The 22,860-nt window shown below is 37.4% G+C and overlaps 3 protein-coding genes across 6 annotated transcripts; 2 read left to right on the forward strand and 1 right to left on the reverse strand.

Annotated features, from left to right (window-relative positions):
* Window positions 1-47: 47 nt before the first annotated feature.
* On the forward strand, window positions 48-10,968 carry LOC116721223 (cullin-3-like). Its single transcript, XM_032564809.1, has 16 exons — window positions 48-317; window positions 2,493-2,690; window positions 2,806-2,919; window positions 5,919-6,079; window positions 6,190-6,304; window positions 6,386-6,614; window positions 6,714-6,859; window positions 6,977-7,153; window positions 7,239-7,409; window positions 8,104-8,211; window positions 8,412-8,536; window positions 8,628-8,724; window positions 8,842-8,976; window positions 9,656-9,842; window positions 10,186-10,331; window positions 10,674-10,968. Exons 1-16 carry the CDS (start codon window positions 258-260, stop codon window positions 10,803-10,805), a joined length of 2,301 nt encoding a protein of 766 aa, XP_032420700.1. The 5' UTR covers window positions 48-257; the 3' UTR covers window positions 10,806-10,968.
* Window positions 10,969-12,321: 1,353 nt separating this feature from the next.
* On the reverse strand, window positions 12,322-17,268 carry dhrs12lb (dehydrogenase/reductase (SDR family) member 12-like b). Of its 2 annotated transcripts, none has more exons than XM_032564834.1 (10): window positions 17,030-17,268; window positions 15,731-15,864; window positions 15,027-15,109; window positions 14,833-14,928; window positions 14,627-14,708; window positions 14,484-14,545; window positions 14,242-14,346; window positions 12,973-13,063; window positions 12,687-12,824; window positions 12,322-12,560 (listed from the first exon to the last, which is right to left on the reverse strand). In XM_032564834.1, exons 1-10 carry the CDS (start codon window positions 17,251-17,253, stop codon window positions 12,400-12,402), a joined length of 1,176 nt encoding a protein of 391 aa, XP_032420725.1. In that variant the 5' UTR covers window positions 17,254-17,268; the 3' UTR covers window positions 12,322-12,399. The 2 variants fall into 2 exon arrangements, with proteins under 2 accessions (XP_032420725.1, XP_032420726.1); XM_032564835.1 differs by having other exon boundaries at window positions 12,444-12,560; window positions 12,642-12,824; window positions 17,030-17,213.
* A 121-nt stretch (window positions 17,269-17,389) lies between these two features.
* On the forward strand, window positions 17,390-22,852 carry LOC116721234 (AP-1 complex subunit sigma-3-like). Of its 3 annotated transcripts, none has more exons than XM_032564844.1 (6): window positions 17,390-17,547; window positions 20,058-20,236; window positions 20,394-20,502; window positions 21,191-21,328; window positions 22,058-22,119; window positions 22,300-22,852. In XM_032564844.1, the coding sequence occupies exons 1-5, from the start codon at window positions 17,545-17,547 to the stop codon at window positions 22,097-22,099; spliced, it is 471 nt and encodes a 156-aa protein (XP_032420735.1). In that variant the 5' UTR covers window positions 17,390-17,544; the 3' UTR covers window positions 22,100-22,119; window positions 22,300-22,852. The 3 variants fall into 3 exon arrangements, with proteins under 3 accessions (XP_032420735.1, XP_032420733.1, XP_032420734.1); XM_032564842.1 differs by lacking the exon at window positions 17,390-17,547 and adding an exon at window positions 17,567-18,196; XM_032564843.1 differs by lacking the exons at window positions 17,390-17,547; window positions 22,058-22,119 and adding an exon at window positions 17,569-18,196.
* The last annotated feature ends 8 nt before the right edge of the window (window positions 22,853-22,860 follow it).

The raw sequence follows: 22,860 nt of genomic DNA on the forward strand, positions 1-22,860 counted from the left end.
CTCGCGAGATTTTCGGATTGCGCAGTGGAGAAGACTATTCACTTCGGCCGCCATCACTGCATACAAGCTAAAACATTAGCCGAAACATTCTGAGGAAAGCGACTGACAACAGTGTAACGAACGCAGATACTGGCCGCATTTCCATAAGGGAGGCCATTAAGCGTCCTTTTTTCTGTCCGGGTGCAGATAGCAGACTAGCAGCTGCCTTTCATGTAGTCTTTAAGTCAACTTAGTAACGAAAGTCGCTCTAAGTAATCATGTCCAACCTCAAAGGCGGCACCAAGAAGGACACCAAGATGAGGATACGAGCCTTTCCTGTGAGTATTGTTAGACGGACACTGGTTTTAAAACTAGGGCGTTGGAAATGAAAGACCTCTGTGTTTGTAGCTGTCAGCTAACTAGCATCTCAAACGAAAAAATAGACGTCATTGTCAGGGGGAAACTACAACTGCCTGAACAAATCATCTGAGGCACAGAGGCTTTTAATTATTTTTGGTTCAGGCCGATTATTTTCGTTATCGGTTTGAAAATATTACCGTTTATTTGTCACGAGCTAATGCTAGCATGTGTGAGGAAACTTCAAATATAAGCTCGTTAGTAGCAGGCCTGTTAGCTGGCATGACGTTTGCCAAGTTTCTGTCAGTCTGTCAACCAGTATCATTACGTTATAATAACCGCTCACGCTGCTAGGACTGTGTGCATAAGGATTTTGCTCATGTGAGCGAATTCATTTGAAACCTAGTGGCTCTTTATTGAGAATGTAACATGAATATGCATGTCTAACCTAAGTTCTGAGGTGGAGATAAAAATTAGAACTGTGGAGATAAAAACGAGTGTATGTCAAAATAAACGATTTAATCTGAATGAGAATTAAAATAAATTTTCAATGATGCATGGTCCCTGTAAGGAGCCTAAAAATTGACACCGGGATTTCGTTTGAAAGGTTGTATTTCTGGGATCATTTATGTCCTCCAATTTCCATTGAAACCTTTAAAATAAATAAAAAGTTGGGATCTAAAATCACATAAATTGTTTCTCGATATTTCAACATGTTCAACAAATAATCCCTGAGTGATCCACCCTTTTCAGTGATTAGAATAAGTGTTTGTTTATTGTATGTGACCTAATTTCAACCAAAAGTTGATTTCATTTTTGAGGATATAATATTACTCTTTTAGATAGAACAGAACTCTTTTAAGTAGTCAACTCCTACAAACAAGGAGAAAAACAGTTTGCAGAAACTTTATTTTATTATTCCTTAAAAATCAAGGTGTAAGTTATTTCCTGTATCCTTTTTGTTGTTGTTGTTTAAGTGTTGTAAAGATTTTTTTTGTAGTGCCAGTGGCCTTGACAATAATCAGACAGGGAATGGGCAAAAGGAAAAAGGGGGAAGACAAGCTCCTGAGGTCAGGAGTCGAACCCAGGATGGTGTTAAGGACTATTGCTTCCGACACTGAAGCAATAGTGGGGTCTGTTCTACTGCTGCACCACGCGGGTTAATTAAGCTAGTCTCTACATACCAAATCAGTTTGTTTGTATGAATTTTTGTCATTACGAAACAAAACAACTCAGCATAAGATATCAGTTTTGATCTACATTAGAGGGCTTTGCTTTGTAGTGTAACATGAAGAATAAGGTGTTATAGCTAAGTTTAAATCAATGGGGCATACTTATATTTTTTATATTGGGGCCCTCACAAAGATTTGTGCATGACAAGCTGAACCACAACAGTCGTTAAGCCTTTGATTTTAAGTAGAAATGTTGTGACTCTTTCTTCATGAAGTGAACAATGTGTCCCTTCAAAAATCAGTTTAAGTCTTTTGTTCACTCCAAGATGACTCATTTAATGACATTAGGGACAAAACAGCATCACTGAGTTAAAACTATGCTATGAGAGATGACGTCAGCGTTACTCATGGAAATACTTGTTTCAAATTTTTTTTGTGCACTCCACTGCCTGGATCTCCTGTATGTCCCATATTGTTTATATTGCTTTAAACCAATAGTTGTGTTGCTTTTGTTCAAATGTACATGGCCCTCCCAATTTATTTAGTCAATAACAGTGATTAAATAGTGATCAACCTTGCATGTGGCACTATTTTCTTAGGATTTATTTAGTTATTTTTTGCTCAAGTACATTTTTCTGCTGTTGACTCATTTGTTGCTGGCATAAACCTGTAATCATTGGTCCAAGCTTTCCAAGCTGAAATGGGGAAAGTACTGCAACAATAGTTGACATGCTTCTAACATGAAAGGATTTCTTGCTTTGCACAGAAATGCACCTTTAAATAGATGAAAAAAGGAGGGGAAAAACAGGAGACACAGTTACAGTTGAAGTGTACTCATACTCAACATATTTGAAAATTGTTTAATCTTTTAAAATTGTATTGAAAGAATAAACTCTCATATTGCTAAGCTCGTACGATTTACCGATATAGATCAGTTGATGTTTCCAAACCACAACTTTTCATTATTTTTTTTGTGTCCCGCAGATGACGATGGATGAGAAATACGTAAATAACATCTGGGACCTTCTGAAAAATGCCATCCAGGAGATTCAGAGGAAGAACAACAGCGGGCTGAGCTTTGAGGAGCTTTACAGGAATGCCTACACCATGGTGCTCCACAAGCATGGAGAGAAGCTCTATACAGGCCTAAGGGAAGTGGTCACAGAGCACCTCATCAACAAAGTAAGATACTACTTTTCTCTTCAACAAAGTCATCATAGAAATGTAATCTGTACTGGTCCCACTGTAGATAAATTGGCTTGACGTGACTTGATTTGGTTGTTTGTGTTATTTTTAGGTACGGGAAGATGTTCTAAACTCCTTAAACAATAACTTTCTGCAAACACTGAACCAGGCTTGGAATGACCATCAAACTGCCATGGTTATGATCAGAGACATCCTTATGTACATGGTAGGAACTCTGTTCTTAAAGACTAAAACAATTAAGCTTTGTTTGCATGTTCGTTTAATCGGAAAACTGGCAGAACCATTTACATTACCTTTGCCAACAGCGAGAACAAAATGTGTGTGTGTGTGGTTGTGCTCGAGTGATTGATCCCTTGAGATTAGCACAAGTGTAGGCTAAAACAATAGCCCAGTCAGTATGGAGATCACAGTGCTCTGCTGGGGTCGTTTTGCTTCACGCTTTTCTGGTTTTTGACTGGCAGTGGGCCGACTGTTGTTTAACTTGATATCAAAGATAATTTTGTGCTCATAATTCCAAACCTGCCTTAAGATAAACATAAATCAAGTCTATAAAAGATTACATCATCTTCAAAGAAACGGTACACCTTAATCAACTTATTTAGAGGATTGTTTAAGACCAGACTCGTTGTGATCAGTCTTTGGTTTCCTTAAAAAACTTCTATGTAAGAGATTATCAGTGAAAAAAAAAACACTCATTAAAATCATAAAGTTTGGTATTTATTGTCTGTAGCCTGACAACTAAGCCCATGGATCATACGGTTGTTGCAATGTAAAAACACAAAATCTTACCATGTATTTTTGATCAAGTTTCTTGGGCAAATATATTAATATACTTGAAATAAGACAAAACCCACTTAAGAAACTTTTCAATAAGATATAGAGACTTGTTTTAAGTAAATAATTCCTTATTATTGATGGCAATGTACTTGTTCCATAAGACATTTTTCCTATATTAGAAGTTCATTTATCTGAGTAAATGTTTACTTTCTTTATTTAGCCAGGGGTCCCCAAAGTCGGTCCTCGAGGGCCGGCATCCTCCATGTTTTAGTTCTCTCCCTGGTTTAGCGCACCTGGATCAAATGATGGCTCGTTAGAGGCCTAAGAAGAACACTGACATGCTGAAAAGGTTGTTGCTACCACAGAGAACTAAAACATGCAGGATGCCGGCCCTCGAGGACCGACTTTGGGGACCCCTGATTTAGACCATGGGTCTTTGGTCTGTTTTGTAAAATCAACTCACTTTTGCATTTATTTCTCTGTTGATGTCAAAAGAGAAATTGAAACTACTTGTTTTGTCTTTGTTGTATTTACTAAATCACCAAATGTATGTCTTACTAAAACTTGAACTTAAATATTATGTATACATGATTTTCCTTCTCAGATTACAAAATAGCCTAATTTTCACATGAAATCGAAATGGAGCTTAAATATTAGTGATATGATGGTAATCTGCAGTTTATGACCTAAGATCATGTGGAATTTCTATAGTGTCAAGAATCTGATTAAAAGCAGATTCTCATGAATGTCACAAGCATCACTTAAACCTTGGTAAAAGTTTCAAAAACCAGTTGGTTATGATTAGTCCCATTTTTTCCACTTCACCTATAAACACTGTCCTCATGGTGGTATAACTGTCTCATATACTAAAAAATATACATCGGATATAGACATTTATAGTCCATTCTAATAAAAAAATCAATGTGCAGACAGTAGATGCATGACACATGAAATATAGTTTTCTACCAAATACTGCATTGAAGCAGTCTCTTGTGTTTGCAATGTTGTTCACGTGGATATTACGATGATTGTGATTTGATACATTGTGCAGGTCAATTCAAATTGATAGTTTAAACTGTTAACTTGCTTTTGGTTTCTTTGAAGGGAAAATTTATTGGAAAAATATTCTTCATCCAGAAGAAAAAAGTTATAGAAGAGTGAATAATGTTCTGTTATTCTCTAGACTAAACAAAGCATTTATCAGAAATACTGTTAAGGAATCCATTTTGAGTCTAATGTTGACCTAATTGTACTGGCTAACACATTGTTGGTAGTTGCAGTGAAGCTGCATTTGACAGTTTGTATCATGCTGTTGTTTCATTTTAACAAGTGATTAACACTTAAAGTTGGCAGTCAAGGAAGTAAAGTAAATTTCCAACTAGATGACAACGAAGAACACAATGCATTAGGTATGCTTAATAAAGTTCCTCCAACATTTTTCCCTGCTGCAATTTTCAGTTTCTTCAAAACCAAAAAGACATCCGCTCTTCAGAAACTCAAACAGGAAAATGATAATGACTCATTTCAGTTGTATTGACAGAGAGTTCCTCTGGTCTCTTCATTACACATCACAATATGGCAAACTGTAACTGGAGTCTAGCCAGTTCTGAAACATAATAGGTTTCAAGATTAGAGATCATAGCACTATTTACTTAACAGTCTCCCAAAGGTAAATTCAAGAAAATAATAATAATTAATTAATTGCTCCTTTAAGCTATTGAAGATTTGGAACATTCATATATACATCTGATAAAGTAAACCCTGAACTATAGAAAATGTTACACATTCATGTAAGCGCAGCAGTATGTTTGTATTTTAGGTCATATCCACATAGAATTATTAACCAAATTTTCTTTGCATTTGTTTTGTTTGTTTTGGTGCAAAGATTATGAAAAAGTAAGTGCTGCAGCTGACTAAAACACCAGAACTTTCTTGCATCTCGCATACACACACAAAGTGTTAACTAATATATAAGAGCATTAAAAAAAATACATCACTACAAAATCCTACCCATTCTCTGAGATCCCTCACATATTAGATTAAGGGGAAGAAAACAACTCTGAAGCTTGCATAATAAAATAATCAGACTTCCCAGAAGCAAAATAAATGAGCTGAATGTTTTGGGACTAAACATTAAAGGTCATGTGGTCTGTTTGGACCTTATTAACCCTGCCTCAAAGTTAGAAGAAAAAAGGCAGTAGATGAATAGAGCCTGATATACTGGAATCTATGAGCTACTGACTGACAAGGACTCTGTTTCCGTTTATCAATTGTCATATTCTGAGATGACAACTCTAGCTTTCACTGCACTCCAATAATTTATTTTTAAAAGAATACAGTGGGGAATATGTGCTATAATACAAGCTAAAACGTAACATTAAAATTGAGCAAAGTCATTGTGTCTCTTTTTTTCTAACTCTCTTTTAGGATAGGGTTTATGTTCAGCAAAACAACGTGGAGAATGTATACAACCTCGGCCTAATCATATTCAGGGACCAGGTGGTACGCTACGGCTGCATTCGGGACCACCTACGACAGACGTTGCTGGACATGATTGCGCGGGAAAGAAAGGGGGAAGTTGTAGACAGGTAAGCTCCTGTGCTCCTTCACCGGACACATAGCCAGATATCTTGAATGAATCAGAAAGTCTGATGCAACTCAAGGTTTTTGTTTGTTTCCTTTCCGCCATCAACTGCAGGGGCGCCATCAGAAACGCCTGCCAGATGCTGATGATTCTCGGCCTGGACGGTAGATCTGTATACGAGGAGGACTTTGAATGCCCCTTCTTAGACATGTCAGCTGAATTCTTCCAGGTGAGATTGCTCTTTATGCCTTTGTGCACTCTTTTGCCGTATCTCCAGTAAAACAGCCCCATTAATTTTTAATCTTTTCAGATGGAGAGCCAAAAGTTCCTGGCAGAAAACAGTGCCAGCGTCTACATAAAGAAGGTTGAGGCTAGGATCAATGAAGAGATTGAGCGAGTTATGCACTGCTTAGACAAGTCAACTGAAGAGCCAATCGTTAAGGTAGTGGAAAGGGAGCTTATTTCAAAACATATGAAAACTATTGTGGAGATGGAGAATTCTGGCTTGGTGCATATGCTCAAGAATGGAAAAACGGAAGGTAAATATGTTTAATAATAGGTTTTGTTTTGATTGAATTCTTGATATCCTTTGTCTTATTATTATTATTTATATTTTTTGCTTCATGTTTCACTCTCAGATCTGGCTTGCATGTACAAGCTATTCAGTCGAGTACCAAATGGCCTGAAAACAATGTGCGAGTGTATGAGCTCTTACCTGAGGGAACAGGGCAAAGCTCTGGTGTCAGAAGAGGGAGAGGGCAAGAACCCTGTTGATTACATTCAGGTACACTGACAGAACTCTGTCACAAAACTACTTAGAATTTAAAGACTTCACCTCAACATTATAAGAGGTACATGCTGTATTAGAGATGTCATTTTGTGTTTATCGCTATCTCCACAGGGTCTGCTAGACTTGAAAACACGATTTGATCATTTCCTCCTCGAGTCTTTCAATAATGACAGACTCTTTAAGCAAACTATTGCTGGAGACTTTGAGTATTTTCTTAACCTCAACTCACGTTCACCAGAGTACCTGTCATTGTTCATAGACGATAAGCTCAAGAAGGGAGTAAAAGGGGTATGTGACTTTATAATAAAAACACTGGGGTTTTTTTCTGAGGTATGCCAGTATTTACATTTTGTTTGATCTATATTTTAATCAGCTGACAGAACAGGAGGTGGAGTCTATTCTCGACAAGGCCATGGTGTTGTTCAGGTTTATGCAGGAGAAGGACGTTTTCGAAAGATACTACAAGCAGCATCTGGGCCGTCGGCTTCTCAGCAACAAGAGTGTCTCGGATGATTCCGAGAAGAACATGATCTCTAAGCTGAAGGTGAATGATTTGTGAGGTGTACAGGTCCTATTCAGTAAACCTGATTTATTTTAGTAATTCCATTCCATTCCAGAAATATAAACTCTAGGTGATACATTTCAGGTATTTCATTGTTTTTGTTTTGTAATTTTGATGACTATGGCTAACAACTCAAAGAAATTCTCATTAATGATGCTCGTATATTAAAAATGACAAACACACTCAAGAGGAAGGTTTTCCTAAACGTAAGCTTGTAATAAACATTTGTCATATTTGTGATTGAGTTAGCATTGAGTTTAGTTAGCCATCTTTATGTTTTTGTAATTAATAAGCCAATATTATCCATCAGTTTTCCAACATGACATTTCTGTGTTTAAAAATCCATATTTTTAATGACTGGGAATATTTTGATAACCAGAGAAACAGAATGTTTTTTTTATTAGCTCTAAGCCATAATCATTGGAATTAAAACAAAGGACTCTTAAAACGTATTGCTCTGTTTTATGATTACTGCGTATGTTTTAAACCTTTTTGAACTGATTTATCAAAATGAACTTTTTGATCATTTCTAATATGCTAATGTGCATTTGTATCTTTATCTTTTAGGATCATGTTGATGCTCTATATCAAATCCACCTCCACCTTTTTTATTCTATTTACTCTACATGTTTGTTTGCAGTTGTAGCTCAATGTTCTCCCCGTCTCTCCCTTGCAGACAGAATGTGGCTGTCAGTTCACCTCTAAACTGGAAGGAATGTTCAGAGACATGAGTATCTCAAACACTACTATGGATGAGTTCAGGCAATACATTCAGAGCATATCGGTAAGATATTAAAAACACAATGCCCACATTTAAAGTATGTGTTTTTATTCAAAACCAATGTGGGCAATTCTTGCACGGTCACCAGGCTATGTGGTTCTCATTTTATTACATAAAAAAATTAAAACATAAATCCTAGATAAAATAAATACATCTAAAGATCATTGTTAAGGAATTTGAGAAGTTTTATGCATCAATTTCAGGCTTCTTTAAGTGGTGTAGACCTAACAGTGAGGGTCCTTACCACGGGTTACTGGCCTACACAGTCTGCAACACCCAAGTGCACCATCCCTCCTGCTCCTAGAGATGCATATGAAGTCTTCAGAAGGTAAGATATTCAGCAAGGTGAGAAAGATATTACTGCTAAATGTTCATTTGCATAGCATCTAATGAGACTGTTGCCTGTTTGTATCTAACAGGTTTTACCTTGCTAAGCACAGTGGAAGGCAGCTCACACTACAACATCACATGGGTGGAGCAGACCTAAATGCAACCTTTTATGGAACTATCAAAAAGGTGCCAGCTTTGGTCCAACTATTTAAATGCTAAACAATTTTAAGGGTAGAGTCGTGGATACTGGATTTAGATTCATGTTTTTATTTCAATTGTCATCTTTTCCTATTTCCTCTGCAGGAGGATGGTTCGGAGGTTGGTGTCGGTGGAGCACAGGTAACAGGTTCTAACACCCGAAAGCACATCTTGCAGGTCTCCACCTTCCAGATGACCATCCTCATGCTCTTCAACAACAGGGAAAAGTGCACTTTTGAGGTGAGAATGCTGTGCTCCCTCTTTCCTGTTTTTAGACACCAATTAAAACAGGTGGTCATAACATTATGACCCCCTTCTCAGATAGAGAAGATCTTCATTTCACAGGCACGAGTCGGGGTCAAGATGTGCTCCCTGGCTTATCTTTGTGCTTTACACAATAAATTACAGTCCATTGTTTTCTTTCACTTTCTGTCAAAGAAAGTTTGACCTTATTATGAATGTGAACAATAGTTGCTCGTCAATTTTACCCAACAGAGGCCAGCATTTACTAGTTGTGAGCATGAAAATAATTTTAGTGCCCGTTTCACTGAATCACTGGTTTTTCTTTCTGTGTCTACTTTTGTGTCCTGATCACTGCTTGTATATGAACATTTCAAAAGAGTTGCAGTAATCTGGTAATACAATAACTCACCTGGTTATCCTTCACAATTTGCCTTTGGAAAGGTTTCCAAAATCTGCCTCTCTCCCTGCTTTCAAGTCTTTAACTTTAATGATTGATTAACTTCCTGCTACATATACAAAAGCCTATTTCTATGTTTGGATCTGTTAAATATTAACAATTTTGATATGAATGAGTGTTTGCAATCTTGTAGAAATGTACGTGTTGCTGAATAGGACAAAGCTTCAGTCCACACGCTTTTTCTTAATTATTAATCGTCACCTTTGTCCTCCTCTGTAGGACATCCAGCAGGAGACAGACATCCCAGAGAGAGAGCTGGTGCGGGCGTTGCAGTCTTTAGCCTGTGGAAAACCTACACAAAGAGTTCTAACAAAAGAGCCAAAGTCAAAAGAGATCGAAAATGGCCATGTGTTTACAGTCAATGATCAGTTTACCTCCAAGCTGCACAGAGTCAAAATCCAGACAGGTGGGTTAAATGGCTGCATGGCTAAACCTTTCATCAGTTTTTATTTTCCTTTTTTTTTGTAAACTGGCTCCTTACTCAGACAATTTGCACAATTTCCTCATTTATGCCATTTTGTTTCCCCCTGTAATCTATTTTTATAGCCTTCCTTACCCATTTAGCTCGGAATATAAACATTTTCAGTTTTTTAGTAACATAAATACTCCAAAAGTTATTTGATTTCTTACACAAGATCTATTCAACAAATTATAAATGGGGTTGGCATTCTTCATTTCTTTTTGAGTTACCTTTTTTTTCCCTACTTTCTTCTGTTAACCTTCTGCCTACCTTGCACCTACCTTACTAGTTGCTGCTAAACAAGGAGAATCGGATCCTGAAAGAAAGGAGACACGACAGAAAGTCGATGATGACAGGAAGCATGAGATCGAGGCAGCCATCGTCCGCATCATGAAGTCGAGGAAGAAGATGCAGCACAATGTTCTGGTAGCAGAGGTGAGGGCCACACAGATTTTTTTTCCCCTTTTGACTTAAAAGCCACCAGTATTGTTTAATTTGAAATGCTATATAATAATACTTGTGACGTAGGGTTGTTTGAAGGTGGAGCAGTCATTATTTGACCTTCATCAGTACATTATGAGGACAAAGAGAGAGGAGTCCTCGTCTTACTGTAGCTCAAAACAGTCAGAGATTAGCCTGGCTAATCTAATAAAACTCCTGCTTCTATTTTATCAATGACTTTTGCTATTCAGTATCTCCACAATGTCATTAAAAACACAATTTTAATGAGCAGTCTTTAATCTTAAGCCAAACATTTTTGCCTCTTTGCGTCTTCAGGTGACCCAGCAGCTCCGAGCACGGTTTCTTCCCAGTCCTGTGGTAATCAAAAAGCGCATTGAAGGACTGATAGAAAGAGAATACTTGGCACGGACGCCAGAGGATCGCAAAGTGTACACCTACGTGGCGTAGGAGATGAATGCTGGGGAGTAAAGATTGGAATGTTTTCTGTGGACTGTTGTTGCGTATGGACTGTAAGTTTCTTTTACAGACATCGACTGGAACCCTGATTCATCAACTCGTGCAAAAAATCAAAAACAAAAAAAAAACACAATAAGCCCTTGAACATGGGACGTAAAAACTTGGAATAGACAAAAAAAGAAAATCCATCAGATGTTCTAGATGACTTTTGAAATCGGGCTCGGTCTTCCTATTCCCAGTGAGTTTTTACATGGATGGATCCAGTTTCAAGATTTTCACTGTTTCACCCTGGTAGAGTTCATAACTTGCAAAGAATCCCTTGGGAAAATGTGAATGCACCACATTATTATTATTTTTTTTGTGTTTCAGTACTGTATAAAGCTAATAAAATTATTAAAACAGCAGAAGTGGATTGGTACAAAATAAAAATTAGGATTCTTTGTTATGGAATTGCTTTGCTCATCTTCTATATTAGGCTCTATTCAGACTTAAAATGCTGTTTTACTCTTGAACTTAGAAATAATTTTGGTATTTTTGACATTTTTTATAATTATTTTTTCCATTTATGCATTTGATAACAGAAGTGACTTTAAAATGAGCAACTGAGGTGTGGAAATATTAAATTCAGTAAGGGGTTGCCATATTAATTTGAGTAAAATTAAGCAGCCTACTCCCTTTTTACCTTCATCTGATGGCTGTAGTATTCAGTGTCTTTGATTTTCCTTTTTAAATTAACTGTTTTCTGATCAGTTATTGACATAGAAGAAGTAGCCTCTAATGCTGTAACATCCAGTCTCTTAAATGTTATTTTTATTCCACCTTGAAATATATGAAATAGGTCCCAGTTATCACCACTTGTAGTACCTATATTTGCAGCAATTCTGTTGCTACAAAGCTAAACATATTTACCTGAAAAGTTTCCAATATAAACAGTTTCTGGATGAATGGAACCCAGCGCCACGCCGCTCTTTCTCCTGCCACCGTCCCAACCAATCAAAAGGCAGTAAATGTTCTAAATTTTGAAGAGAGAAATGAAGCGCAGTCCCGCTCAAACTATATAAAATATGCTTCCTATTATCAGCATCGAGCCGGGGGCACCAACAGTCCATTGCCAGCACATGTGTACAAAGGGAAGTTTTTCAAGGGGAAACTGGCAGATAACTTTTAGGTTTTTGTCTGGTTCTTAGGGAAATTGAGAATTGAATGTGAAAGTATTAACATGATTTTGTTGTATTTTGCTCTTGTAGATTTTCTCAGTTCAGAAAATATTAACATTGTCATAAAGTCAAGCAGAGTCATGCTTGATGTAACCTATAGACTATTTGAATGGATCATTGTGTAAAAGGCTCGGATTAAACTTGAGTTTTTTATCAAAAAGTTCAACCAGTACCCTGAGGGGTGTCTTCAGTTTCCTAAAACAAGTTGCTAGTTGGTAGGCTGCTATCCTATATTTTGTCAACAGAAACTGTATTAGGAAATTATTTCAAGTCATGGGAAAACAACACTGCAACATTTGAAACATAAATGTAATGTTCTTTCAATCAGTGACAATTTTACTTTCTGAGTCACCAACACATTTCATAAGTCAGACAAACTGAGGTACGGAAGTGTCCGTATGTCCTTTAAGATCATGTTGTGACTGAACAGCTCTGGCCAGAGTCTCCAGCTGAGTTATGAAACTGTGAATCTCTTCAGCAGAACTATGAGTCCAAGCCAGGGGCAGGTGCGTGGGAACGGACTTACGATCTGAAACAAAAACAGCTAGTCAGAGGACTCGATAGTGAATGACGTCTGAGCTCATCAAAGAGGGTTGAAGTAAAAACTGACCGTTTTTCTAACTTGACAAAGGCTACCTTACTTTGTTGATCTCACCTTGGAAAAACTGGCCACTGCTTTTTCTAGCAGCAGCTCTGGACAGAGCTAACCACACAACCGTGTCAGCTCCTTGGTCCACACTGCGCAGCCTGTCCCCCATCATCTGATGAAACTGAGGCATTGCTGTAGAAACAGCTGGAAACAAAAGAAGAAAACAAAAACATTTCTACACATATTCTGCTTTTGACGACATCACTTGATGGATCATACACTTTGTTAAATGTGTATGATCCATCAAAAACAGCTCCTTCTCAGATATTTGTTCACCCTTTTGAGACTGTACCTGCTGTGTCAACCCAGCCCGGATGCATGACAGAAAAGTGAATGACAGGGTTGGCTTTGGCCCAGTGTTCTGTTAGCACCACCTGCTGTCTCTAAAAAGAAACAGCACATTGTCACGTTCCTTCAAATTTCTCTAGTATAACCTTAGACTTTATAGCTTTCTGCTTAGCAAAATACAACCGCCGTGAAAAAGTATTAAACATCTAAAGGTTGTTCACATTTTTCTAGCAGACTTCAGTATTTGTTGGATTTTTATGTGATAAAACACAAAATTCTGCATAATTGTGAGTAAATGCATCATTTATTTTACTTATTCTTACAAATAGTAATCTAAAAAGTGTATTGTGCATCAATATCCAGCCCCTATTTCTTTTGATACCCTTAAATAAAATCTGCAACCAACTACTGTCACTTACGTGGTCCACATGTGCCTAACATATTCTCAGTATAACTTTTAGTGTTTTTCTCTCAAGAGGAACAAAAACAAAAGCTTCCACCATGACGCCTTAAGAACACACCAGACATGTCCGTAATAAAAATCATTGCAAATCAAAGGACTTCAGCTAAACTGCAAATCTACAAATTAATAGCTATCCACCTAAACTTACAGTGTAGGCAAGGAGGACTTAACTCACTTAAGCAGCCAAGAGGCTCTAATGGAAAAGTGAAAAAAAAGAAACCTTTTTTTTCCTATTTATTTGATAAAGTCTTACGAAGTCACAGTTTGCCATGCCATGGATCTGTAAGGGATAAAATAATCATTTGGAGGAAGCTGCCCTGGTCAGAAAAAAAATCTAAATTACATCTTTTGACTGACATGTGAAATGTGTAGCAGAAAGCCAAGAGAGCATTGGGCTTCATGCATCGGGCTTCATGCATCATCCTGAGGGAATCCTTTTATTCACCAGGTACAGGGGAGCTAGTTAGAGTTGAAAAGACGATAGATGAAAGCAGGACTTGAGCCTGAGGACTCAAAACAACAACCTGAAACATACTTTCACAGCAACAGTGCACTTGTACAGATCACAGAACATTTTAATGTGTTTGAAAAGCCCCAAGTCCAGGAATATATTCATGGGCACAGCCCAAACAACAAAAGTAATCTTTTTCCATTCCTTCTCAAAGTCACAATTTTGTGATACTCAATGTTCGCTTATCACATAAAATCCCAATAAAATAGAGGCCATTAACTGTAATGTAACAAAATGTGAAGAAGTTCAACAGCTATGAATACCCTCTTTCTTATATATAAATGATTTCCTTGTCTTACCTTGTTTTGTGCATAGACCATGACGCCATCAAAGTGGTCCTTCTCTGATTGCAAATCATCAACTCTGAGATTCTGGACCAGCATGCCCCCTGAGGACACAGTGATCTAACCGCCGAGAGAGTGAACAGCAACAGCAGTGTGGTTAGACAACAGCCACTAAAGCACAGACAAAAGTGGCATTATGCAGTCCACATGATCCAGATGAAGCCTCTGTTTGTGAATATTTATGCATGAAGTCGTACCACTCGTGGGTCCCTGCTCTTCTGCAATAGTGGTATGAGAGACTGAGTGAGAATATACACCCCTAAAATAATGAGAATAAAGTTAGTTGGAACACTGAAGTGCTGTAGGAAGACACACTCTGACTGTTAGAATCAGCTCTCACCCATGGTGTTGGTGGCAAAGTTCATCTCCAGGCCCTCTGCGTTCAGCTCTCTCTTGTGAATCATACAGCCTGCATTGTTTATCTACCACATTATTTAAAAACAATAACATCAAATACACAAAGCAACATTTTTAAATTGAAAAACAAGAAAAGATTTGCCATTGTTCTGTATGTGGTCAAGAATAAGGATGATAATTGATCCCTACCAAGACATTCAGCGATGGATGCTCTTTCTTGAAGGCCTCAGCAAACTCCCACACTTTGCGTGTCTGGGACATGTCAACTACATGGACGTACACCTCCTACAACAACCAGAGTGAGTTTTTTTCCGCCTAGATATAGAATTCATCTTTAATGTTGGCAATTTGATGTAAGAGATGTTCAAATTTTAGTCACTCACCGCGTTCCCAGACTCAGAAACAATCTCTGACTTGGCTTCTTCTGCTTTGTCTTTGTTCCTGCACACCAGGTGGACTGTTCCTCCTGGGCAACAATATACAATAAAATACAATTTTACAGCTAAGATCCTGATGAGAGTGCACATACATGGCCATATGACTTCCATATTCCACTTTCTCCACTGGTTTCCCATTTCTACCAGGACTGAATTCAAGATTTTCCTTCTCAGACACCAATACATCTATGGAAATGCCCCCACCTTGATCAAAGAACTGCTTAACCTACAAACACAACTCCCTCCCACCACTCAAACCTTCTCCACATACCCCAAACCAAACTGAGAACCATTTCAGTTCTCAGTTTCGAAACTGAGAACTGAACTCGTAGAACTCTGCTGCCTTCTCTACTGCCGCTCCACATCTATGACACGCCCTGACAGTCTGAGGGCACCACAATCCACTGACTGTTTAAAAAAGGCATCAAGACATCTCTTTTTAGCAAATTTTTGGTTCACTTTCTTAGATATTGGTTTTAATCTCTTTTGGTTATTAATTTATTTAATTACTTTTACCCATTGTAGTTGCTTGTTTTGTTTTTGTCTCTGCCCTTTGGCATCTAAAAATATAAAGATTATTATAAATAAACTCTATGACTATTATTATTATTATTATATTGTGACACAGAGTGCAACTCTTTAGCTGATACCTTTCTTGGCTATAGCCATGGCTGTTGCTTTGCCAATACCACTGTTGGCTCCAGTGATCAAGAAAGATCGCCCCACTACAGAAACTTCAAGATCCTTCGTCTCAAAGTCTTTAGAAGCGGCTGCGTATCCCTTCCTGAAAATAATAATAAATAAATAAACATACATCAGCAAACAAACATCAGCTATTGTGTGAGAGGAATATTGATTACAATAAGATAAAGGTGAAAGATTCAATCATTAATTCAGCAGTAGAGCTCTCAGCACAACTGAAAAGAAGCTCGGCTGCACAGAATTGTTTTACTGACAAATTATAAAGAAATCCAGCAGGAGTATATAAATCTACATGAAATAAGCAAAGAAAATATTAAAATAATTCAGTCTTAAATAAAAAAGAAACTCAAAAGAAGTATTTTTTTTAATACTTTTTTAAGTTCATGGCCCTGGATGAATTATTTACTGTTAAACATAGGGTACTATTTCATTTTCACATAGCCAGATTGCTTTTGATAGCTTTTTCTGTCCCAGATTAATGAAATCATTCATTTTTTATAAGCTACATTTTGTATTTACTTAGCAATATCTTGGTCTTGATCTAAAATGTATTTAATGATCTGAAATATGTAAGTGTGACAAAAAAAAGAAAAATCAGAAGAAATTTGCAACATACTTTTCCACAGTAGTAAGAACGGAAAGGCTCCTGTACAACAAGCAGCTGTTGTACAGGAAACCTACTAAAGCTCAGTGCCATTAATATCCAAACTCAACTTCAGACAGGATAGAAGAATGGTAAAATAAAGTGTTTCAAAAACAGAAGTCAGGTCTAAAATCACTATAACATCAGCATTAATAAACCCTACAGCTAATAACTAATTTAAAAACTTTTAAATACTCTTTCTGTATTGCTGTGGTTGGAGTTTAAAGCCAGACTGTAACTTTTGAAAGTGGGAATCAAGATATGGCTGCATTTGTTCATAAACAACCTTCTCCAAGATTGACAACCTACACTGTTTTAGCTCCAATAGAGATGTGTCATCCTCAAGACACACCAGCTGTCAATAGATCTATTGTGATTGAACATAAAGACCAGTTTGTGTTGTGATTTGTGCCACACAGTGATCAGACCTTTGATTTGACTGTGTCAGGCAACAATTACAAATACAGAACAAGCTATGACACAAAACACATCTAAATACCCAAAACGTTATAGTTTGAACCAACACCCAGTCCTTTAGTGAAGAAGCATCTTTTTTTATATCCAGATCTCAGATCAGCATCACAGTGATATTGCAGCTACTAACCTTGTATATTGTTGGATCCCATTCAAAAACCAGATGGCGTTTCGGTAAATAGACATGATGTGAAGTGGACAACAATTCCCAGAGCAATGGACCAACCAGTTACCCTGTTTCTTTCTCAACCACTGGCACAGATTGGTATCACATGGAACAGATGCAAGAGCAATATGCTGCTCCCTACCGATCATTAGTTGCAATAACATCGAAACGGACCAGCTGACAGTCATTTGTTAAACTTTTACCAGTTCATTCATTTACATTTCACGCAGCGCGCTCCTGGGTGCGCTGATCCGTGTAACACTGGCCTTACAGTGACCAATCCAGATGCTTGTAAGTTGTGATGACGCGCCGTTCCTCCGGAGGCCAGCAGGGCGGAGCTAAACAGGATTTTTCTCACTGGCTGCACTTCGCGGAGGGTAGATATGTTTTCAGCCTGGCCGTCTGACCCTTTGTGAGGGTTAAAGTGCATATTTTCTTGTCTTTTGATAGTGTTCGTATCTCTTGGCCCAGCGTCAAAAATGGTAAGTACTTTCAAAGCTAGTTTGTGCGCATGGCTGTAGCTGTAAAGTGGCCTCAGCCAACTGGGCTATTCACCTGTCTCACCTGACAACAGGTGGCTAACACTGGAGCGCTGCCTAGTCACTTCCTTGAACACCGCAGCGGGTTTGTTTTGTCAGGCTTCCAAAAGATGTACGCTATTTGCTTATATTGAGGCAAATTTACGAGTTTCAGTCCAGTTTTGAAAACGGTAAAAAGTAAGGTGTTGGTTTGCTCCTACCGGTGGATTCCTTAAAACAGGTTTCGTCACTTTCCTGTAGGTGTCCTGCCCTTAATGGCAGTTTAATGCTTTACATATTGATTTGCCTGCTGTGAACAGGGACATTCACGAAACTTGTAGTTTTTCTGCTTAATGTTAAGCTGTGTGGTTGTACATTAAGAAAAAAAATGCTGCTAATAATCCTTCTGTTCTATTAATTTCATTTCCTGACGAGTTTCAAATACTGGAAATACTTGTATGTCCTCTTTTTGAATTCATTGTTCTTTTTTTCTATTGTCTGCATGTGTTGCTTTGTGGGGTGGAAAGGGTATTCAGGAAAAGTTTAAGTTTTTTTTTTACGGTGCTCTATGACTGATTTGGACCCCATCTCCATTCAAGCCACAAGGGCATCAGTAATATCTGTTCTGAATTCTCCAAGCTTGGTTATTTGTTTGCATATTGTGGATTACCAACCCTAAATTTCTTTGTTTACCATGAAGTAAACAATTAAATTAATCTCTGTGTTTTGATTGACTCTCAAAATATTGACTTCATATTATTTATTATATTAAAGCTTCCACTAATGATTTATTAAATTAATCTATCAGCTCATTTAAAAAAAAATTCTCTCTAAACTTTTATTGCATGACAGAAAAACAAAGTGCAAATGAAAACTTTATACATATAAATCAGGCTGACATTTTGTCATAGTTTCATGGTTTCTTTATTCTTAAATTATTAAATTATTCATCATTAAAATTATTACTCAGACGGTGATGTGAATTGACAGCTGACGTTACAAGGAGCCCACAGAAAACTCAGCTCTAACCCCCGCTGACTGCAGCCAGGGGGCTTCTGTACACAACTGTCACTTTTACTGAAACATTCATGAAACTGAAAACGACAAATTTGTTAAAATTATGTGTTGACACTAAATATTTTTCTCAAGAAATCATTACAGTCGAAGTCATCAGTTATGACGCCTAGTTGCAACATCCCTTATGTAAGTTGCTATTAATAAATTGCCAAGGTTATTTGTCTGACGACTCATTTTGTCTGGGAGTCGTGTTCAGAAAACATGTTTCAATTTAGAGCCAGAAAAGCCTCAATACATACTTGGGGCCCAGTGTAGGAGCTTGACTTGGTTTGCTTCTGTCTGGGGCCTGTTCAGAGGCTTTATTAAAACACAAATAGGTTTAGAGTTCTGTATTGAAAACATACATTTACCAAATGTATAAATATGTGCCGTTTCAGATGTTAAAGCATGGCTTGCAAGTAAAAAAAAACAGAGTTAAACAAATTTCTCTTTGTAACAAGATGGTCTCACAGTTGCTAGATGTTATTTAGTCAAATACACAAATTTATTAGGACGGTTAAATCCAGAGCTTAGTCAAAAAGTTGGGAGGAAAAAGAAAATAATTTAGCAAAGAAAAAATAAAATTACATATGCATATACACAGTCACATACATGTCTCATGTTTTTATACATATTCAAGGCGTGAGGTGAAGTATAACTTGAGGGTTTAACTAATTGACCTTCTATTTGGCCCTAAAGATTTCTTTTTTTAAGTGTACATTTATTTTTCATTGTTTTAATGGCTTTTTAGAAGATTTAAGAGCAAGTTTGTCAAATGTTCTCATTTATGCTGAGGAAACTCTCCTGTTAATACAGTGCAGGTCACCTGAAATGTGTCCACTGCATAAAGAAAATTGGTACGGCTATTATGTGTAATTTTGGGAGTTTTTAAAAATAAATTAAACATGTCAAATAGGCCTGTCAGGATAGCAAATTTTGCTGAACGATTAATTGTCTCAAAAATTATTGCGATAAACGATAATATTGTTTGAATCGATCGAACCGTTATACCTAGGATTTCTGTCGGCTGTGTGATCTGTCAGGTTTTGAAAATGGGCCGACAATCGGCCGACAGCTCTAAGATTGTGTAGGGTGCCCTGGGCTTTACACTGAGGAAATGAGGAAGGGGGGGTCAGTGGAGAGCACCGGAGTTGAGCCTTTTTTTCATTCAGTGTCATTAACAGAAAGAGAAAAAGGACGGAAGAGACGATAATGCCGATAATTGAAATGACGTCGATAGTTTTAATTTATCTACGATTAATTGATTTATCGTTTATCGCGACAGGCCTAATGTCAAAGCATTCCTCTTGTCTACTGATTACAGTGAATGAATAACTTATCGTGGCTTTATTAGGTTTCACTTTTGATGGTTCAGATATAACATTGTCTTTCCCTGCTGACTGTGTCTGGGTTGTTAGATGCGTTTCCTGCTGCTCTTCAGTCGGCAAGGGCGTCTGCGTCTGCAGAAGTGGTACACGGCTATATCAGAGCGTGAGAAGAAGAAGATTATAAGGGAGATGACAACCATGGTCTTAGCAAGGCAACCGCGCACCTGCAACTTCATTCAGTGGAAAGACATGAAGATTGTTTATAAGAGGTGAGCCATTCTCTTTCGCATGTCTGCTCAAGCAGCACAAATTAGTGGAGGGGTTTTAGTGGGTGGATCATTAGTGTTTCTCTCTGATAGTGAAGCTTTGTTGTGTAATATGTGTTTGTCCATCACCACCTAACAAATGCCTTTGTTCTCTTCGTAGGTATGCAAGCTTGTATTTCTGTTTGGGCGTGGAGCATGAGGAGAATGAGCTTTTAGCCCTGGAGATTATTCACCGCTATGTAGAGCTGCTGGACAAATACTTTGGCAACGTATGTCCCTATATATTTCTTTTAAGTTTTCTTTAAGCTGTTTATACAGTTCCAGCCACAATTATTGGCATCCCTGTTGTCACTACTTTGGACAACCACTTTTGCCAATAGATCATTTCATAAAGTTTAATCAAGCTGAGAGAACAATCTGGGCATTCTGGGTTCTTTCTTGCCTTTCAGCTCACCTCTAGATTTGTTACCATCCCCCTCACTGCACGGTCCATGACAAAGTAGTGACAAGTGGCTAAATGTGTATCACATCACATTTATACATCTGAAAAATAAAAAGTAATGGATTACTAACTACAATTTTCTACACAGTCTGACCAACCTCTAAAAAAAACATTAGATTATTTCACTTCAATTATTTTAAGTTAAAAAAAGGGGAGCCAGTAATTGTGCTATTAAAAACAATTGTTTGATAATGTAGATTCCCCCCCCATCTAATCTTTAACTGTATTTAAGTTAAATATTGGAATTTTCAGAATTCTACATGAAAGTATGTTTCAATAAAAGATGAGTTTATCTAAAAGCTGTTTAAACATCTTTAATGGAACTGTCAATAGATAATGTGGCAGACACTGCACTTACTTTTTTTATGTTTTACTCTGATATAGTATAAAAAGTAATAAATAATGTTCTATGCAGATCTGATAACCTCAATAACTGGCATCATATCCTCTCTCAGGTGTGTGAGTTGGACATAATCTTCAACTTTGAGAAGGCTTATTTTATCCTGGATGAGTTTTTAATGGGAGGAGAGATCCAGGAAACCTCTAAACAGATTGTGAATCGAGCCATTGAATCCTCAGACATGTTACAAGAGGTAAGATGCATGAGCACCCATGAATGTGCGCACACACACACACGTACAACATTTTTTATTCAAATGATGTGTGAGCATGTAACTTTTGTTGCCTGCCTCTGTGATTTTAAAAGCAATAGAGACACATTTTTAGATTAAGACATCTATTGTGTGCTTGTGTGTGTGTCTTTATTTATTTGATTTTTTTCTAAAGTTGTGGTTGTGGGGTAATCCAAATCTACAAAACTGGGTGTTTGAAGATTTCTCTCTACAACAACACTTCTTTTAAATGCTACTTTATGCTCTGAAATGAGAGTGCAAGTTTACTGAGTGAATGTAGTGCGGTTAGTTTCCGGTAGTGAGTTCAATGAATAGGTGCAGCTCAGTCCCTATTGTGTCTTTGTTTTCCTCATAGCTTAAAGACGTTTCAATGTTAGTGGCCCCTCCTGTTTTATAGATTTGTGCTTGCGCTGCTGTTTGTCCTGCCCCTCCTTTTCCAGCGTGCATATCTGCCTCTTCCTCAGCCAGCGTCACTGCGAGTGAGAAGCAGATTCTGCTGGAATTTGGAGTGAACTTTAGTGTTTGCCTGGTGCTTTCTGCTCCCACCCCTTCCTCTGTGCTCGTGGTTGTGTGGTACAACTGGGTGTGTTGTCCTGTGCTTCTGACTAGGGCTGACTAACATTTTTAATCTAGAGTTGGATGATGTTCAGTTTAGCCTCCCTTTATTCATTTTGACCATTATCGCTTCAGGATGACCACAGTGAGTGGTATGAGGTGGAGCTGTTTGGATGACCTTGAATATGGACAGACAGGTTAGATGCTGTGCTTGTGTTAGTTGACCTGCTGTGTGTTGGCACTGAATTGCAGGTGATGCGTAGGTGTGTGCCTGTGAATATTAAGAATTAAGTGTATAATTTGGCATGTTTCTTTTTTTTCTTTTTTTTTTTTAAAGTTGATATTCTCTTCTTACCTCTGATGTGCCTTTTTCTCAGACCATGGAGGAGTATATGAGCAAACCTGCGTTTTAGCTGTTGGGAAAGGAGGCTGTGAACTTCGTGGAGGACTCCACAACCTGGATGTACTGTAAATGGGTCATGAAGTTTCTAAAAATTAGCTTCATTTAATCTTTTTTTTTTTTTTTAAACTTTGGAATGCACAGGATTGTTTTTTGAACTCATTTATACTGAATTTGAATTATATTACAATAGACGCTAAGGCTTTAGTTCTTTTTTTTCTAGAATTAGAATTGTGATTTGTTCATATTAAAATCATACCTTTAATTAATATATTGACATTTTCACTCTTAAAAAAAGTTTTTTTTTCTAGTGTGCTATTTTGACTTTCACTCTATTAAAATGTTTTTTCAAGTGTACTAAGATGTTTCACTCAAAAATTTTCATTATGCCCAATTATGAAATATTTTTTACATTTTGTCATCTATAAACCTTACAACATTTGAGATTTTTGGCTGATATATTGAGCACCTGTTAGTGTGAGTTTTTACAATGCACATTTTTGATTAAAATGTATATTTTGATACAAAAAGGTTTTTA

Source organism: Xiphophorus hellerii, chromosome 6 (genome assembly GCF_003331165.1).
Source record: "Xiphophorus hellerii strain 12219 chromosome 6, Xiphophorus_hellerii-4.1, whole genome shotgun sequence".
Taxonomy (NCBI): domain Eukaryota; kingdom Metazoa; phylum Chordata; class Actinopteri; order Cyprinodontiformes; family Poeciliidae; genus Xiphophorus; species Xiphophorus hellerii.

Excerpts from the sequence above, each read along its gene's own strand:
- dhrs12lb (XM_032564834.1), bottom strand. The coding sequence starts at position 17,253 with ATGACTGTCAGCTGGTCCGTTTCGATGTTATTGCAACTAATGATCGGT. Across the intron at positions 14,929-15,026 it reads TTTCTGAGTCTGGGAACGCG|GAGGTGTACGTCCATGTAGT; the intron begins GTGAGTGACTAA and ends TGGTTGTTGTAG. Across the intron at positions 12,825-12,972 it reads GGGCTGGGTTGACACAGCAG|CTGTTTCTACAGCAATGCCT; the intron begins GTACAGTCTCAA and ends TTTTGTTTCCAG.
- LOC116721234 (XM_032564842.1), top strand. The coding sequence starts at position 18,152 with ATGACTGATTTGGACCCCATCTCCATTCAAGCCACAAGGGCATCA. Across the intron at positions 20,237-20,393 it reads ATGAAGATTGTTTATAAGAG|GTATGCAAGCTTGTATTTCT; the intron begins GTGAGCCATTCT and ends TTCTCTTCGTAG. Across the intron at positions 21,329-22,057 it reads CCTCAGACATGTTACAAGAG|GATGACCACAGTGAGTGGTA; the intron begins GTAAGATGCATG and ends TTATCGCTTCAG.
- LOC116721223 (XM_032564809.1), top strand. The coding sequence starts at position 258 with ATGTCCAACCTCAAAGGCGGCACCAAGAAGGACACCAAGATGAGGATA. Across the intron at positions 318-2,492 it reads TGAGGATACGAGCCTTTCCT|ATGACGATGGATGAGAAATA; the intron begins GTGAGTATTGTT and ends TGTGTCCCGCAG. Across the intron at positions 7,154-7,238 it reads TCAAGAAGGGAGTAAAAGGG|CTGACAGAACAGGAGGTGGA; the intron begins GTATGTGACTTT and ends TATTTTAATCAG.